The sequence below is a fragment of the Arvicola amphibius genome, chromosome 11 (assembly GCF_903992535.2).
Source record: "Arvicola amphibius chromosome 11, mArvAmp1.2, whole genome shotgun sequence".
In the NCBI taxonomy this organism is placed as follows: Eukaryota; Metazoa; Chordata; class Mammalia; order Rodentia; family Cricetidae; genus Arvicola; species Arvicola amphibius.
The window spans coordinates 47,327,737-47,347,101 of NC_052057.2; the positions used below are offsets into that span (position 1 = coordinate 47,327,737).

The 19,365-nt window shown below is 48.0% G+C and overlaps 1 protein-coding gene across 1 annotated transcript in view; it reads left to right on the top strand.

Annotated features, from left to right (window-relative positions):
* Fndc3b (fibronectin type III domain containing 3B) overlaps window positions 1–19,365 on the top strand; it is a 301,266-nt gene that overhangs the window by 234,342 nt on the left and 47,559 nt on the right. The window contains 10 exon segments of the mRNA XM_038347774.2: window positions 3,870–3,994; window positions 5,044–5,218; window positions 7,084–7,170; window positions 9,044–9,182; window positions 11,046–11,117; window positions 13,300–13,418; window positions 14,620–14,725; window positions 16,158–16,330; window positions 17,575–17,688; window positions 17,909–18,058. Of these exon segments, the coding sequence (XP_038203702.1) occupies window positions 3,870–3,994; window positions 5,044–5,218; window positions 7,084–7,170; window positions 9,044–9,182; window positions 11,046–11,117; window positions 13,300–13,418; window positions 14,620–14,725; window positions 16,158–16,330; window positions 17,575–17,688; window positions 17,909–18,058 (1,260 nt within the window).

A 19,365-nucleotide genomic window follows, 5' to 3' on the forward strand; every position in this document is an offset into this window, starting at 1 on the left:
TTTCTCCTGCATTTTCAACACTGTTTGCCTCACCATGTAGAAGTCAGGCTGGTGGACAGACCAGTAAGACGTGTGTGCCACCGCATTTGCTCCCGAGGCCAATGTCTTGCTGCATCTCTGCCTTCTAACCTCTCACCTGGTGGCCCCTCTTGGAACAGCAATAGCTTTCGTGGATGTCAGTTTTTCTTTTCTTTCCAGTACCTCTTCAGTAGGAAACCTGTCACACGTGAATGTTTTCTTTATTCAGAAACCTCTCTATCGTCTGAAATATTTTGACAGCCTGCCTGCTCTTGGATTTGCTTCATACTCAGGGACTTCTAACAAGGTTTGATTCTTTAACCCTGCAAAGTTTAATCACTTGACAAATACTGCTTCTGAAATTCAATTCCAAGGTCCAGCCAACTCTAAATCTTTCTACATATTCCTAAGTTCTAGTTGCGTCAAAGCACATCTCAGGGTTGCTATTGCATGAAAGCTGGGAGGCGAGAGAGAAAACCCAGTGGTTAGAGGCACATAACTGCTGCAGACCTGAATGTCAGTCCCAGCACCCGCACCCATGTAACTGCTGCAGACCTGAATGTCAGTCCCAGCACCCGCACCCATGTAACTGCTGCAGACCTGAATGTCAGTCCCAGCACCCGCACCCATGCCTCGCAGCTCTGACTCCCACTTCTGACCTTAACAAGAACTACATAAAAACACACATAATGCAAAAGAAAAAAGAAATAAGAAAAGTTTGGATATTAAAGACATCAGGCTTTTAAAATCAGAGCCATGTCTTGAAGGACACAGGACGTTTCCATCCCCAGGTCTCCAGTGAGCACCACAGCCACACCCCTTTGAAAAGCAAACACTTAGTGTCTCCTGCAGACAACTCTCCACTCTTATATAGACAATATGACTTTTATGTGTTAAAGCAAAATATCTACTAAGGAAAGGACTCTTTTATTTACTGGATGTAGTTCTAAGTACCAGAAATAGGTAATGGAGGCCAAACATAGAAAAAGGAAAAATGAGGCACTTGGGGAAGCCAAGGTTTGGAATGGTAGCAGCTTCATTGGCAGGGTTGCCTTTCTCACGCTGTTTACTTGGAGTTCTGCAATAGAGACAGAAGTAAGGCAGATCCAACGACTACTAAAACGAATACAGACACACTAGGATGCTCGTGTGGCATAGTCAGACACTGGCCATAATTTGGAAAATAGATATTTAAAGTTTTCCTATGAACAAATCTACTTTACCAACCTTAGCACTCAAAGTGAACGTCAGTGTACATCAGCAGTGTACCAACGCACAACGATTTTGCTCTGTCGCGATGCAAGATTCTTCACTTTTTATCCTGTACCTCCATAGTTGAACCTGAATGTATTTTGAACCCTTGCCAAAATGAAATTTGAATCTTCAGTACTGTCGGGGCTTCTGTCAAAGACAGTGCCATCTTGTTTGGGGATAAGGACAGTTGGGTTATAAGCAGTGTGGTCTGCACTGTTGTGTTTATTCTGTCTACTCCAGTGCATTTGTCTTTGATTGTATGTCACCTAGAATATGTTCTCACAGTCTGTGCTCACAGCCTGCTTACCAAAAAGAGACGCTTAAATTGGCTTAGAAGTAAACTGCCAGCTTCATGCTTTAGGACGTGACTGGAGAGTCCCAGATGTGTTCCTGGGGTCTCCGAGAGTCCCAGATGTGTTCTTGGGGTCTCCGAGAGTCCCAGATGTGTTCCTGAGGTCTCTTGAGAGTCTCAGATGTGTTTCTGGGGTCTCTGGATCAATGAGGATGTTGGCTCTGTTGTGGATTTGTTAGTTAGTTCATATGTGAGCTTGTTTTGTTTTGTCTGTTACAGGGTTTTCCTACATAGACCTAGCTGACCTCAAACTCAGTGTGTAGACCAGGCTGGCCCCAAACTATGCTTATTATTTTGCTTGTGCCTCATGACGCTGGGATTGCATGTGTGCACCACCGTGCCAGGCTAGTGTGTTTACTTGTTTGTTTTCATTGTCCATTAATAAGATAATATGCACTGGGTGTGGAAATACTGTTCTAGAAAACTGCGTATGTGAATTTTCTATGTCTGTGTTTATAGCCCAATTTAAATGACCCTTTTTCTTAACTGTGGCACTGTAAGGCCCCACGGGAGCACTCAGTCTAGTGACTTAGGCAAGCATTCTGCTGTCGCACACTCCCAATCCCCTCTCTCCATTTTATTTTAAGGCAGAGTCTCCATAGCTCCTTATGCTGGCCTTAAACTTTTGACCCTCCCTTGAACTTGTCAACCTCCAGAGTAGCTGGGTTACAGCCTAAGTCATGTATGGGAATTCGATACCTTACTTGGTTTTCTTTTTACACAAAAGAACTTGTGTGAGGGTCCCCCTTCTCTCCTGATCCTTCGGCCATCGGTCCGAGAGGGTAAAGACGCAGAAGGGGTTTTGTATGTGGCCCATGAGCACAAACGGGGGCAGCCTTTCCCAAGACAGATTTTGGTGAAACAGCTCAATTTTATTCTAGAGTTTAAGGAATATATAGGACTGGGGAGCCATTTGCGCTAAGTAGCACACTTCTGTCACAAGGCTTGTATGTGGCAGAAGGGTCCTGTAACAGAACTAGAGCAAGTCTTCTTAGCAGGGATCTGTGCCCAGGGTCAAGCTCAAGGTGAATCAGGAATCTGACTTTAGAGCCAGGCATCTGGTTAGAGACAGCTTTCAGATAAGGTCAGTCCTCCAGGCCCAGGGACATTCTCCAGATAAGGGCAGGTAGAGAACAGGAAGCCTTGCTGGGGAGGGAGGGAGTTCCATATTGCTGAGCTTAGAGAAAGCTGCCAGGCTATGGCAGACTGCAACCTCTGACCAGCCAGCAATGTATTACAACATACTTGAAACATATTCATAAAGAACTTAGAATGAATGAAGTGGGGAGAGGCGGGGAAGGGACGGAGGGATATGTATACTTTCAACCAATCTTCCATATGTAGTGGTTGAGCTATTCTGGGAAGAACACAGATGTGGACAAAGACTGCGAGCAGCTTTTAGGGATCCATAAACAAACAGCTCATGGTCACTGTAATGTGTGTGTCAAGTCTTTGGGCCACCAAGGCAGAAGAGACAAACACCTGCCTGGTGTTCCGCCACAGGGACGGGTCTTTGGGGTGTGTGAGGGCTCCTGAGAAAGACCAGGCCCCTTCCAAGGTGGCGAGCCTCAGCTCTGCCGCATGCTTGACTGACCAGGACACCCACCCAGGATCTTAGTGGTGGTCCCTGTGATGCTGTCAACCAAAACTCTTAGAAGTGCAAGTCCAGAAGGCTCTGGGCCTGGGTGCAGATCTGTGTGGGCTTTATATGTAGTACCGAAGAGTTCCACAATAGCCCGGAATGGAGTATAACAAAGGTTTATTTATTTGTGGATAAATTTACAGTAAGGGTAGCAATCCATAGTTCTCTGTGTGTGCTGGGAACTAGAACCGAATCCAGCAGAAAAAGGGGCCATGCACACTTTTTGTCTGCACTTAATAGTTCATGAGACCATGACCAAAGTGGTCTGGTGTCTTTAAAGGCTATTGGCTGAAGGAACTCCCACAATGTTTATGCGCCACATGGGTCCCTCGCTGCATATCTTCTTCTGTTGCTAGTTTACCCAAATTAAAAATTTCAACAGTTGTTTCAAATACTCCGTCATTTTCTTATGTAATTTGGTTTTCTAATTGCATCCATTTGGAAAATCACAGTAAAGCCCCATTTATTTGTACAATAATTTTTAAAATTTTTAAATGAATGAATCGACAAGGCTAATGGATAATAAACAGGAAAGTTAAGAGTGCGGTGCACTGGGTCCCCTTCTGCTAGATAATAATGCTGTCCTCGTCTCTCTTCTTCCAGGGAAAGAGGAATAGTGGCTTCAGACAGTGTTTCTTTGGGAACCAGAAGCATTGCAAGTTGACAAAACTCTGTCCAGCCATGGGCTACACCTTCAGGCTTGCTGCTCGGAATGACATCGGCACCAGGTATGGCCTCTCCTCTGCTTCTAGCCCTTCCGCCTTCAAGGCATGGTTACGGCTGTCTCTCACATTGCTTGAAGGTTTGAGGAAGCTGCCTCCACACTGAGCAATTCTGAGGGGAAGTCCTAAGGAGGGAGAAGGAACAACACACAACACACGGGCCTTTACTCAGCCCACTAGTGGTCCCAGGGACCAAGGGGAAGGAAGCAGTAGAACTCTGTAAAGGGCGCCCTCCCCTTGTCCCCACCCAACACCTAGTCCTTGGTCTGTATCACTGTCCCGCAGGTCTTCCCTTTTCATCTGTGCAACTGTTGCTAATACAAAGAAAGTTCTACTTAGCAACCGTTATCGTCAAGTATAGAATCAGAGAAAACCCAGGCTGCCTTGTCTGCAGGTGTCTCCAGGCTGCAGGAGGAAGGGAAGAAGGGACCTGACCAAGGAGCCCATTGATTAAGGGGCTTTGAAAAGAGACCATGTTTCAGTTCTTGCCATGTAACTGTTGATCAAGGGGAAAATCTTTTCGTTCCATGACTGCACCTTAGGGACTAAGTAAGCGCTTAGCGGCCCCAGCCTTTAACATCACTGAGGTCTCAGAACTGCTTCCAGTGCCTAGAAAGCAGCCAAGCTTAAGGGTGTCCTGACCAGAAAAGTTGGAATGATACAAGCTTATACGATTCAGGAATTCTGAAGGGAATTAGAAGCACCACAGACTTTGAAAACTTGTTTGTAAAACTCATGTTCCTTCAACACCGTGACTTGTTTGTACCCAGTCATCCAAAGTCTCTCGGTAGCCGCTGCTCTAACCTTGATGAATATGCTGCCATGCTGTGCCTTTGAGGGAATAAGAACATAAGCCTGTTTTCTTAGCTTGGCGTGCTTTCATAAAATGCAGATTCTAGGGGCACAAGAAGACAGTTGAAAGCTGCGATGGGAAACGTCCTATGTACAGGACACTTTTCCCCTACACGCCAGTGGCTGGATAGAGGCATGCCTCCTCCTTTAAAGCACCAGGACCCCTGACACAGTCCTCAGGTGTCGTCTGTTCATCTCTGCAGTGGTTACAGCCAGGAGGTGGTGTGCTATACACTGGGAAACATCCCACAGATGCCCTCAGCACCCAGGCTCGTCCGAGCTGGCGTCACCTGGATCACTCTGCAGTGGTCCAGGCCTGAAGGCTGCTCGCCGGAGGAAGTGATTACGTACACCCTGGACATCCAGGAGGATGAAAACGTGAGTCTTGCTTGCTCTACACCTGCAAAGCATCATGACATCTTACGGCCAAACTCAAGGCTGCTCTTCATTTCTGTCACTACTGTCATTGCTATGCGGGTCCAGTTGTCCTTCCCAGCTCAGCACATGGCTGCTGGCCTTTCTGCTGGAGTCACCCTATGACCCCAGATACAACCAACCAGCAAACCTTCTTAAACTGTCCTTCAGATTATCCAGAAATCTAACAGCTGTTCACCATCTCCACAGCTAAGAAAGCCTCCTAGGCAGCCTTCCCCTTGCTCTGAATGATTGCAGTGGCCCCAGCTATGCCCCAACATCACTCAGGTGTTCTGTGGTCTCTGTCACAGAGCCCAGGCCACCCAGACACCTGTTTGCAGAGGGGCCACAGCTCTCCTAATGCTCAACCCCACTGGCCTGTGTGCTTGGGTTTTGTCACTGTCCTTGTTCCTTATCCCACTGTGCCCTGGCCTTGTGGACTTGCATTTCCTGTGTTCTCCTTCGGGGGCTCCTTGAAGATGCCTTTCTCACTTTCCTGGTTTCCTTTGGGTCTCCTCTCACATCTCAGCAAATATCCTCCCAGAATAGCCCTTGCCTGAACCCTCTGGACAGTCTCGGCCATGTGGAACTCTCTGCGGTGGTAGATGTGTTCTGTAGTTTATGCGGGATGTGTGGCTGCGGACTAAAGGAGTTTTTGATTTTATGACGCTTAAATCCCAAGAGCCACCAACTTGTATCCCGTAACAGCGTCTCGGGGCTCCAGCAGCCTGCCTCTTGCCTTTCTGTGCCTTCACGGCCCACATGGCATGCCTTCTCCTTCTCGGTGTGTAGGGCTTTCTGTTTGCAGTGGCCTTCTGTAGCTTATATGCCACTATCTTGCAGACCAGGCTCTGTATGTCTTTTAGCGGGACTGATTCCCGCGAGCCTGAAGGGAGCCTGATGCACAGACATTGCCTTGGATGGATGGAGGGAGGGAGGGAGGGAGGGAGGGAGGGAGGAAGGGAGAGGAAGGGAGTGTTGACAGAGGTTTCTGTCCCGCCTGGCCCCCCAGCTGTTCAGTTCCAAAAACAGACAGAGGCCTACATTAATTATAAACTGGTTGGCCTATTAACTCAGGCTTTTTATTAACTCTAATAACTTACATTAACCCATAATTCTTGTCTGTGTTAGCCACTGGCTTGGTACCTTTTATCAGTGAGGCATTCTCATCTTGCTTCCTCTGTGTCTGGGTGACAACTGCAGACTGACCCTTTCTTCTTCCCAGAATTCTCCTGTTCTGGTCACCCTGCCTATACTTCCTGCCTGGCTACTGCCCAGTCAGCATTTTATTAAACAAGCACAAGAGACAAATCTTCACAGGGTGAAAGACCATTGTCCCTCAGGGAGGGAGGGAAGGAAGAAGAGAGGGTAGAGAACACTGTGGATTGAATTCAGTATATTTGCCTACTGTGGTAAGGTCTATCCTGAAGGAGTATGTCCTTCGCCATCTAAGCCTTGCTTTCACCGCTAGCAAGAAGCGAGTGCTGTAGCTCAGGAGCCCTGCCTGCCTGCTATGGCGCAGCGGTGTCTGCCTCCCTGACAGCAGGCTTTTCTCATGATAAATTAATTGTTAAATAAAAATACGTCACATGCTTACTGCTTTGTCATGATACAGTTGGCCAGAGCCAGGCTACACTGCCGTGTGTCAAATGAGACCTAAATTTAAGTTAGAAAGCTGTCCATGCCATGACTGATCCTCCCCTTAGCTATGGCTGCCAGCCTCAGGGCTCATGGTAGGGATAGGAAGCCTCAGTAAAAAGTCCTGGGTCCTTCGGAATTCGAGGTGTGGGTATGAAGATTCTGATGTCTTTCTGCCTTTGCCTTTTCAGGATAACCATTTCCACCCGAAGTACAGTGGAGAAGATCTGACCTGTACCGTGAAAAATCTCAAAAGAAGCACACAGTACAAGTTCAGGGTGAGTCTCACCGCCTCGGCGCTGACTCTGACGTTTTAGTGTTTCCCCACTTACGTTTCCAGTGGAGTCTGAGTCAAGAAGGGCTACTGTGGGCGGCACCTTCAAAGGAGCGGGCGCACTCTCTAGTCAGAAAACCATGCGAGAAGATGCAGTTACAGTGAGGGCAGGTGTGCACCCAGAAAGACCCTAGCCTGACGCTGTGTCCCCGCCCTCACTGGCGACTCCTGAAGCTGTGTGTCCCCACCCTCACTGGTGACTCCTGACGCTGTGTGTCCCCGCCCTCATTGGTGACTCCTGACACTGTATGTCCCCACCCTCACTGGTGACTCCTGACACTGTATGTCCCCACCCTCACTGGTGACTCCTGACACTGTATGTCCCCACCCTCACTGGCGACTCCTGACGCTGTGTGTCCCCACCCTCATTGGTGACTCCTGACGCTGTGTGTCCCCACCCTCATTGGCGACTCCTGACACTGTGTGTCCCCGCCCTCACTGGCGACTCCTGACTCTGTGTGTCCCCACCCTCATTGGTGACTCCTGACACTGTATGTCTCTAGCCTCCCTGCCCATGCACTCCTTTCCTGTGCTGTCCTCGCATGCTCTGCCCTCTGACCATTCCTCCCATTTTAGTCTTCTCTCCCATTTCCCACCCCTTCCTCAGCTTAGCCCGGAGGTTCTCAACCTTTTAATACAGCTCCTCATGTGGTGGTGACCTCCAACCAAACAATTACTTTTATTGCTACTCAATAGCTGTAATCCTGCTACTGTTATGAATCACAATGTAAATGCCTAATATGCAGGATATCTGATAGGCGACCCCTGTTCAAGCATCATTTGACCCACAGGTGGAGAGCCACGGGCCTATAAAAAGCCACCACTAATGTCACAGCAGGGATCTGTGTCAGAGCCGCAAATGTGAAGCTGCTTTGCGTTGCTCATGCAGTGCGTCCTCCTGTCCTGCAGCATCCTCTCTTGGTCCTGTGCACAGTACTCTGCTTCCTCGTATGCCCTGAGGATTCTCCACCCTCGCTTCTCTAATTTTAGGGCAAAGTAATTTAATTTGGCATGTAGTCACCCAGGTATTTGTCAAATTATCAAGCGGAGTGTTGAGACTGACTATTTGAGGAATATAATTGTTTTGGGTATGCTAAAAATACCAATGTTGGCTCCCAGATCATAGCTGTACTGCTGCTATTCTCCACCAGATGGCACTGCTTGACTCTTCTATAAGTAAAGTTTTTGTCTGACTTACCTATGTTTTCTTTTCATCAAACAGCACAAAATAGGTGGAAACATTCTGATTTTATATATACATCCACTACAGCCTCCTCTTCCCCCTCCTTTATTGAAACATTGCCTTACTCTATTTCAAAATTGCCTGGAACTTGCTACATAGCCTAGAATGGATTCAACCTCCCACATGCTAGGATCATGGGCATGCACCATTACTCTAGGCTTATATTTCTTCCTATAAGGATATACAAATATCCTTAGCTAAAACTACTTTATAGTTTTAGTTTTAATTGTTAATAACAAAATATCAGCAACATGAATGATGGCAACCCGACAGTCTGAAGAAAGCAAGCACTGGCTGGGTGGCTGGCTGGGTGGCTAGCTGGTAGGTGGCTGAGTCAGTGGGTGGGTGGCTGGGTGGGTGGGTGGGTGGCTGGATGGATGGATGGAGGGAGGATGGATGGATGGATGGATGATGGATGGATGGATGGATGATGGATGGATGGATGGATGGATGGATGGATGGATGGATGGCTGAGCATCCATCGCCATGTCTGGCCTTGCTGTCTCAGAGTCACTGTCGACATTGCTGGAGCCTGTAACTTACATGTCCTGCTCTTCTCTTGGCCGTGTTACAGCTGACTGCTTCTAACATGGAAGGGAGAAGCTGCCCAAGTGAAGTCCTGGTTTGTACGACCAGTCCTGACCGACCTGGACCTCCGACCAGGCCGCTCATTAAAGGGCCAGTCACATCGCATGGCTTCAGTGTCAAGTGGGGTACGTTTTCTGCCTCCGCTGCTGCTTTTCCTTTTTGACTCATCTTCATTTCAGTAGTGACAAATCAAACACAAGCACACAATATCGTATGTGGGAGCGTCATGCATGTGTTACACACGTGTGAGAAGCACCCTGAGGACTGGAGGAGGCCATGGGATTTTAATGTATGGCCAGACTTTAGTGGACTATTTAAATGAACAGTTTTAAGAGTGTCTCATTTATTTCATAATTTTCCTGTTACAGTTTTCCTCCCTTTATAAATGCATTGTTGATTTGAATCTGAGGATTCATAATTAGATAATTCATTCTTTAATGACTCACCTTAAAATTGAATAGGAATACTATTTTTAAATTAATACCGAGATTGGATTTCAAATTTAGATATGTAATTTTTAACATGTAAAGTGCTGTAATGAAAGAGGAAAAAGTTTGTGTTGTTTGTTCTGTAGCCTGCAGCCTGAGCTTCAGGATCTTCTCACTTAGGGCTGAGATACAGCCTGGGAGGACATTGAAGTTCATCTCTGTGGTGCGGGTCACTTCAGGGACATGCATGTTCCTTACCGTGTGGTTGAAACATTTGTGATTACATGTGAAGTGGTTAAGATGTCTGTGCTTTGCACCAGCATCATGTAAGGATATGTATAAATAGCAAGTGAAAGGCAAACAGGAAAATGTAGAGTCCTAAAGGTCCTGTATATGGGGTGCAGTTTAGAACACAGGACATCGCTGGAGCCAAGTTCAAGTGCACTGTCCTGAGTTATCAGAGAACTCTTGAGGCCCCTCTGCTTGGAGGACAAGTATGGTCAAGAGCAGGTGGGGGACTTGGGGCTGCTTGTGGGTCCTTCCTCCAGGGAGCCTGTCCCGCCGCATGCTCCCTCCTTCTCCTCAACTCTATGCTGGGTTTGTCACCATGGAAATCTCGGAGTAGTGCAGTGATCTGGGAAAGTGAGCTTCCTCAGACCATGTGAGGAAAGTCCAGGCCTTGCAAAGTCTCCCGCATGACCACGGATGTAGAGGTGGCAGGCTGCTGACAGACATGAATTGAATTCTTCACAGTTTGGCAAAATTTTTCTGCCTCATGTTTCCATACTCAAAAAACAAAGCTCTTGCAGGCAGAGTCTGTGTCCATTTATCCAGGGTGACTTAGGGGACTCTGGTAATTGACAGAGCTCTGGTTCCACGCTGCCTGGTAACATGTTGATCCAGGCTCCATGGTAGGGATAGAAAGTTGATTTGGGAGAAAGTGTGACGAAGTGAATTTATTCAATTCCAAATTTTATTTATTTTGTCAGTGCAGTTTTCTTTTCTCTCCCCTTATCATTTTTCAGAAATATCTGCTTGCTCATAAAATATATAAAGTAAAAATAATAAAACACGACTAATATCTGAACATTTCAACTTTACATAAAAGTCACCAAATCTTAGAGTCACCTCTGGATTCCCCAGAGTAAACTCGTTGTTCTGGAACTCATTCTGCTTGCCTAGTTTTGCACATGTCTCACTAAATAAATGCTAACTCTTACACTCCGTTCTGCATTTCAGCAACCTTAAATAGAAAGAAGCCTGATAAAAGTCACAGCTTCTTGACACTGAGGAGCCAGTGTGGGAAGTGGGGCATCTCATGATAACCGGGTGGGGTGCTGAGGCAGGAGGATTGCCGAAACTTTGGGACCAGCCTAAAGTATGAGATGCTATCTCAAGAAAAAAAATTAAAGGGGAAGGGGTCATGATCATAAGGAGTTGTGCCTTTTGGTCTGGTCCAGACTGAAGGGCATGTAGCAGTAGATTCTTTGGTTCTCTGTGATGATGTTTATCAGTTCCGTCCTGTCCTCCCCTCACTGATGGTGTTTGCCTACTCTCCAGATGCTCCAAAGGACAGTGGCGGCTCAGAAATCCTGAAGTATCTGCTAGAGATCACAGATGGAACTTCTGAAGGTGACACTTCAGGAACTTTTATACAGTGCATTCACACCCTTGAATTCTTGTCCTGATGTGGTCAGACCCTTTTTATACCAGCAGACAGCAGCCTTTAGTTCTATGATATACAGCCAGTAGTGTGGTCAAGCTATATATGTCTGTCTCTATCTATCTATCTATCTATCTATCTATCTATCTATCTATCTATCTATCTATCTGTCATCTATCTACCTATCTACCTGTCAACCTACCATCTATCTATGATATATGATATATATATATATATCCTCCCCTCCCTCTCACTAGAGTTTGATCTTGAGTTAGTTTTTCTTCAAGCGCTGCCAGCAAGCCCTCTACCCCAAACTGTACCCCTGAGTACATCACAGTTTTCAGATGCCACAGTTCATTGTGCTTGAAGTTCATTTTTGGCATGCTGGGTTGTTTTGTTTTCTGTTTTTTGTGTCAATTATAAGCTACAGGATAAATAAGCTCTTCCTCCCCTAACCTGTCGCGCTTCTGAAAATTGTGGGCGGAGGGTCAGAAGTGGTCTCTCTGGCACCCTGCCAGGTCCAGTGGCGGCCACGTCATAGTGTGGCCAGTAATGGGCCTCAGACTTCGATAGCATTTGGTCTCCACTGTGGCCCTGGAGTTAGAATTCCCATCAGCAGGATTAAAATGGAGCCATGGGGCTTGCCGCCACGTCTAGTGACCTGAGTTCAGTCCCTGGAACCCATGCTCCAACTCCACAAGGTTGTCCTGTGAGGACCCCCATGCGCGCTGACATACATGAACATGAGCGTGCACCCCCACCACACACAGAAGTCATAATTGAAGAGGGACAGTGCCAGAAAGGAAAATCTTTAGAGCCCTGGAAATGCTCTTGCCTGTCTTTCTAATAAAACTCATTGGGCTTCAATAGACAAAGATAGAGCTGTCAAAACTCTAAAACCTAGCCTTACTTTCCCAGTAAGGCTGCTGTGATCAGTACTTCTTTAAAGTGTGTGTGCCTGTGACCAAAGAGAGGACCCGGGTCCCTGGGACCAAGTGACTCTGCTTTCGGTCTGTGCCCCACACCCACCGGAAGCTGTTTCGTTGCTGTCTTTTTCTAAAGCCTGTCAGGTACTGTCTAAGCTGAAAATAGGAAATTCTAGAAGATGGGCACAGCCGTTCTTAACACGGAATCAGTTTCTGCACTGAAGAGCACACCAAGTGTTTACAGTAAGGCTGGGAGAGAAGTCAGTGTCTCCCAGTTGCTTATGGAGAAAGTCTAAGTCTGCTTCCCGTCGTCCAGCTCCCGCGGTGCTGAGTCAGTGCAAGAGTGGGTGTTATTTTACCTTAGCACCAGCTGCTGGCTGTGCATGGGAGTAATTAATAGAGCTTTCCATATCTCATTGTCCCAGCTGTTCGTCAGTGTAGGCTGTCCGCCCGTAACTCAAGCACCGCTGTCTAAAGTTCCCGCGGAGCTTTGTCCTAACTCTGATGTAATATGATGCAGGACCACAAGGTAGGGAAGGATAAAGTCTACCGTAATAGCCAGCTGAAGCAATTTGTGGACGTTACTGTATAAAACACCGTAGAACAGGGCGAGTGTATTTTCACTGAAACAGATAGTGGATGGAAGGGCTGTGCAGAGCGCTCAGCTGGAAACCACACGAGAGAAGACATCCCTGCAGCCTGATGCTGAAGCAGGCAGTGGTGGGATCGCTTCTAGGTGCTTCTCCCCAAGGGGCATCAGCCTAGTGGCACCCCCAGCCACTCCATCTACTCCCGTCAGTCCTAGCACCACTGAGACAACCTGAGTCACTCCGAGTGCTCCACCTCTGACTCCTCAGCGTTGGGCTCATCTTCCTAGGTGGGCTCCTTGAGCACAGCTACCTTCCCAGAAGCCCTGGTCTGTAAAGGTGCAGTTGGCCCGACTGAAGCACCTGTGGGCAGCACATGCATAGCTGGGCCTGTGGCCGCCTCACCATGGCATTCACTGCTGCTCAGCACTGTCTTAGTACCCGCCTCCTGTGCTAACGCCCATGGCATATGGCTTCCCACATCGCGACCTCTCGCAACCTCATGGTCAGCAACATCACAGTGGCCATAAAAAATGGCCGTGTGTATATTAGTGCCAGGTGGTGCTGGGCTTCTGTGGAAGCCGCTTGGTGTTCTGCCCCAGATGCTGTTTCTAACTTACACGCGTCTCGTTTCACAGCTGGCCAGTGGGAAGTGGCCTACAGCGGCTCTGCTACGGAGTATATCTTTACCCACTTGAAGCCAGGCACTTTGTACAGACTGCGGGTCTGCTGCATCAGCACCGGTGGGCACAGTCAGGTTGGTCAATCAGTGTGTAACAGGACGGACGTGGCAGTAACAGCTGAACAAACGTGTAGCAGTTCCTTTACTGCAGAGCCGTGCAGGTCCTTTACTGCCACCTGCTGGGAGACTGTTGTAAAAGCAATATTGTTGGTTAATTTCCCATGTTGGTCTGTGGTAGCAGCCATGTCTCGTCTCTGTCTGTATGAATGCAGACCAACCAGGTGGCATGTCAGGAGACTCGGTTTCTGCCACACACAGTGCTCAGAGGTTCCATACAATACAGTGAATGCATGCAGAGTACTCTTGAAATGAGTGTGGGTGTGGTGTTGAGACTCATAAAAGAGGCACTGTGTTCAAAGTGTTTTCACCGTAGATGATTTGAAACCATATGATGAGAAAGAGAGATGACCTAGTCACCCGGCAGCAGATTGATTATTGAATATAAGGCTTGCCCTGTCTAACATGTTTCTGAATTTTACACACACTCGCATGCACGCATGCATGCCTAGCATAGCAGTTCCAAAAGCCCAGTCAGAACACTCTTCTCCTGTGCGGGACTTCTCAGAATGTCGCTGTTGGAGTGTATCCAGACCACAGCTGCAGGGCTTCAGGGACACCCCCACGTGAGGGGCTTTGCGGGGCAGCATATGTGTTACTTGACGGCATAGAGTCCACTTCCCATCCATCACTGCTCTGGAAAGAACTGGAGCTGCCTGGCTGCACCCTGTTTCTTTGATTCTTGTAAGATGGTGAGCTTTTTTACCACCAGCCTGACACAGCCAGATCCCACCAAAGGGAGACCTAGTTATTTTAGGGTTTACAGAACTACCATGAAAGTCGGGCTTGGTGGACGAGTGCTCCCTTTGACCGTCCTCTGCCGTTTCTGTGACTGGCTGTCCATTTAAGGTGCCGTTCTTCATTTTATCCAGTTGTTGTTTTGTGTTCTCTCGCATCCTCATGAAGGCTCCTTCTAATGTTGACGTAAAGGAAAATAAGCGAGCTTAGGGCGCCATCCTAGCAATGCGATGTCAGAGGGAGCCGCTCTTGTCATAACCGGCACACATGTAGACAGGCGTGGACCCTCCTGAAGAGTTTGATACATGACAGGCACACACGTCTAGTGTGTAATTCCTTTTTGGATAGACTTAGCCTGGTAGGTAAGGCATGAGCAGTTCACAGTAACTAAGCAATGGTCTCTCCGGTGTTTCTCCCACAGTGTTCTGAAAGTCTCCCTGTTCGCACACTAAGCCTTGCGCCAGGTCAGTGCCGACCGCCGAGGGTTTTGGGTAGACCAAAACACAAAGAAGTCCACTTAGAGTGGGGTGAGTGAATAAACCTTCGTGTGGCCATCGACCAGGACAGTGGGAAGTAAAGACACCATGCTTTGTCACTCGGCTCCAGGGCTTCCTTCTAAAGCTGTACCCCTGCTAGCATAGCTGTGTTCTCTGTACCTGCACCTCGGGTTCCCCTCACCCCACACCCTTTTGCTCATGCTCCCATTCCTGGGGTTCTACACACACTGTTGCTACTCCACCTTTCAGAGGTTACTTTTCTAGAGGTAATCCCAGAATAGCCTGCTGTAGTGTGAAGCGGCGGGCTGCCACCCGCCGCCGGCTAGCTTTACACCCGAAATAATTACACGGAAACTGTATTCTTTTAAAACACTGCCTGGCCCATAGTTTCAGCCTCTTATTAGTTAATTCTCACATCTTCCTTTAACCCATATTTAGTAATCTGGGTAGCACCACGAGGTGTGGCTTACCAGGAGAGATCTTAACCTGCGTCCATCTCGGAGAGGAGCAGCATGGAGACTCACTATGGCGAATGCCTGAAGCGTCTCCCCAACTCTACTTCCTTGTTCCCACAATTCTGTTCTGTCTACTCCACCTACCTAACTCTCTGTCTCTTAAAGGGCCAAGGCAGTTTTCTTTATTAATTAACCAATGAAAGAAACATAGACAGATAACTCTCCTCCATCAGCCTGCCTTGTTCAGGGATTGTTCAACATGTGTAAAATGTAGAGATTAAACCAGAAATGGCTCAAAGGTTTCTTGGTGGGTCCTGGTTCTCCACAGTGTTCACTCCAGTGTGTGCACACTACCAGTGTAAATATGTAGAGCACTAGCAGACAGTTTGGGGTCCCATAGACTTGTCATGACATCTGGCATTAGAAAGATTTTTTTCTTCCCTTATTCCTTCCCTTTCCTTTATTTAAGTGTGATGGTTTTCCTAGTGCTCATTATTCCTATTTAATATGACCAAACCTGTTTAAACTTACCTGCTTTGGATGGCTGGGATCATTCAGGAGCTTTTTCATTTCTTTAATAGGGAGGCTCCTCTTGGAATAGAAACTCAAAGGACACACCACCTACATATTTTGGAAAATATTTATAGAAAATCAAATGTAACTCTGTCAACTGAAAACCAAAAACTTCAGGCTGAGGAAATGGTCCGGTGGCTAAGACAGCACTTGCTGCTAGAGCAGGGGACCCAGGCTCAGTTCCCAGCACCCACATAGTCTCAGAGGCACACATAGCTCCAGTTTCAGAGGCTTCACTGCCCTCTCCTGGCCTCCGCACCATCTGCACACGGTGCATGCGCATACATGCAGGCCCAAACACACACACACACACACACACACACACACACACACACACACACACACACACACAAAACCGTAAAAATAAAACAAACTTAAAAAAAATAGAAATCCAGAAACAGTGCTCAAAGAGGAAACCATTTTTTCATCCTCAGACGTCCCTGCATCTGAGAGTGGCTGCGAGGTCTCTGAGTACAGCGTGGAGATGACAGAGCCTGAAGACGTAGCTTCCGAGGTGTACCATGGGCCCGAACTGGAGTGCACAGTTGGCAACCTGCTTCCTGGGACTGTGTATCGCTTCCGAGTGCGGGCTCTGAATGATGGTGGGGTGAGTGTGCGGTTACCCCCATAACTGGAGTAGGCATACCTCTTCAGCCCCCTGAAGTTCCTCAGGAGTGTGTGCCCCCTGCCAACAGCCGCCACACTGTATAGTAAGATCCTATTTGAGAAGCAATGTTGTCACAGCTTCCTACGGGCCCGGCACTACAAAGGTTCTGCTTCCCTCAGTGAAAGTTCTCTAGGGGAGTTAGGCAAAGTGAGTCAGGAGAGCTTTTGCACACGCTGAGTTAGAGCCCAAACCCTCCATTTTCGACAGCTAGGCATGGGGGAGCAGCACACTTGTGCTCTCGACACTGAGAAGGTAGAAGAGGAGGATACCTGGGGCTTGCTGGCCAGCCAGCCTAGCCTACTTAGTGAGGTCCAGTCCTGACTTAGAAAACAAGGTAGAAGCAGAGGTTGTCTCCCATCCTCCACACGTTCACACAGGTACTGTACACACATGAGTGTATACACACCCCAGAAAGCATTCTAGCATATTGTCTGTGCCTTGAGTTGCTTAGCTCTCTAGACAAAGTGGGTGGGGTCTGAGGAGGCAGCTTAATTTTTTGATTCCTCTGAAAACTCCCCAAGTCTCTGCCTCCTCCTTCTGTCTCATGCGTCTGGTATTGGGAGTCAGAAGCTGAGAGGATGTGTCTATGTAGATCTACAGAGGGACTGTCCTTTTGTTTCTGTGAGGTGGCAGAGTGAGGGGTTCTCTAAGAGACCTGCGGGGGCTTGGGAATGAGGAGTAGGTGGCCTACAAAGAGTGTCAGAGAAGGGCAGAAAAGTGAAAGAGTCAGCTAATGCCCACGGCTCCCAAGCCTCGGTGGTGTGTACTGCTGAGCTCTGTGAGAATTCTTGCATTTCATTAATTGACAGAATTTATTTAAAAAGAGAAAAAAGGCTAATTGACAATATAAAGAAAAGTCATGTCACATGAGACCCAGGGACATTCTGAAAATACGTTATAGCAGTATTGATTTTCAAAACAGAGAATACAAGTAACTAGAGGGCATGGTGGGAATGCCTGTAAATCCCCGCATTCTGGAGACTGAGGCAGGAGCTTCATGGGTCCAAGACCAACTGGGGCTACATGGCAAACTCTTGTATCAAAAGGGAGCGGGGATGCCAGTGGCCAGAACAAATAACATCAGGTGATATTTTTATTAAATTGTACTGTGGATGTTGTTGGCCTTTTTTTCAATTATAAGATTTCCATGCTCACGTGCAGAGACATGTGTTCTTCTCTTTCAGTATGGCCCCTACTCCGACGTGTCAGAGATCACCACCGCCACAGGGCCCCCTGGGCAGTGCAGAGCGCCATGCATCTCCTTCACGCCTGACGGATGCGTCTTGGTGGGGTGGGAGGTGAGTCATACACATGCTGTCTGTCCATTTCTGTTGCTTCTGCCTTCACCCACACACACAAAATTGACAATCGGGTGTATCACTTCCAGTTGTGGAAGTGGTCAGAACTGAGAGGAAGCTGAGTGCCACCCTTCCCTTTGTGTGTGTTGGATGACCCTGGGCGTGCTCCCCCCCCACCCCTTCCTCTCAGTGAAATGACTAACAAACTTGTGCCCTGCAGAGCCCTGAGAGTCCTGGTGCTGACATCTCCGAGTACAGGCTGGAATGGGGTGAAGATGAAGAATCCTTAGAACTCATTTACCATGGTCCAGACACCTGCTTTGAGATCCAGGATCTGTTGCCTGCTGCCCAGTATTGCTGCAGACTGCAGGTAGGTGACTATCTGGACACCGCTCCGGAAGGCAGGTGTTTCAGGGAACCAGCTGAAGGCTGTAGGGGAGGATCACAGAAGAAAGAATCCTCTGTGGACTAGGAGAGGGCTCCCTTGGAGCAGTGCTTACCACACAGACATGGAGACATGAGTTCAGGTCCCTGCAGCGTATAACAGCTTGGTGCTATAGTACTTTCTAGAACCCCAGCACTCGGGGTGGATAGGCTAGATAGGTTTCAGAGAGCTTGCGGTACAACCAGTAGCCAAACTGGTGATCTCCACTTTCAGTAAAAGACTTTGTCTCAGAAAATAAAATGGAGAACAGAGGGGAAGGCACCTGATGTTGGCCTGTCCCCTGCACACACACACACACACACACACACACACACACACACACACAAACATACCACACACTACATACCACACACACAGACACACAGAGAGAGTGGGCACATCTGCAGATATACACAGCTTTATACACAAACACACACACACAGACACATACACACCCGGTGATTTTATCTTTTCTAGGAGGTTATAACATGTGAAAATCAAGCCAGATTCTTCTCTGCTCTTCTCCCCAGTAGCGTATCTTCCTTACTGTTTTCCAGCGCACTGGACAAGTGACCTAGAGCCAGCAGGAAACTCTTCCAGTTCTCCATGAAAGATGCATTTGAATCCCACTTCTGTGGGAAAGGAGCTCAGAACTGGCACCCAGTCAGGAAATTCATATATACACCAGCTGTTAAACTGAGCCATAAACACAGAAACAGCTATTTCAGTCATTTGAGCTGGTCTCCTGCCTCACTTTCTTTCCTGTTGCCGACTTAAGGGAAGGGTGTGTTCTGGCTTACAGTTTAAAGGCGCAGTGAGTGCAGCATAGCAGGGAATCGAGGCAGCAGGACCTCGAAGCAGCTGGTCATAATCGTATCTAATCAGAAAGCAGAGAGCGGTGAACATGCGGTGAGGCTCAGCTTCCTCTGCACACACACAGTCTAGGATAGCACCACGCAGGCCTCCCCACCTCGCTGGTTCCCCCAGACATGCCCGAGGCCGTTTCCCTGGAGGGGTGGAGTATTTCCCATTGACCATCATAGCTTTACCCTGGGAGCACAAACAGTAACGCGGGCACCACGGTCCATAGCCTGCCCTAAGAATGCGACTCGTCATAGGTGCCTTTACTTTATTCACTGGGGTTTCCCCTCCGCAGACTCTCGGCACCCTAAGACTGTGGGGTCCTTGGTCTCCACTTCTCATAGTCAATAGTGGCTTTTTGGGCACTGTTTTCTTTGGGATGGAAGGATGAC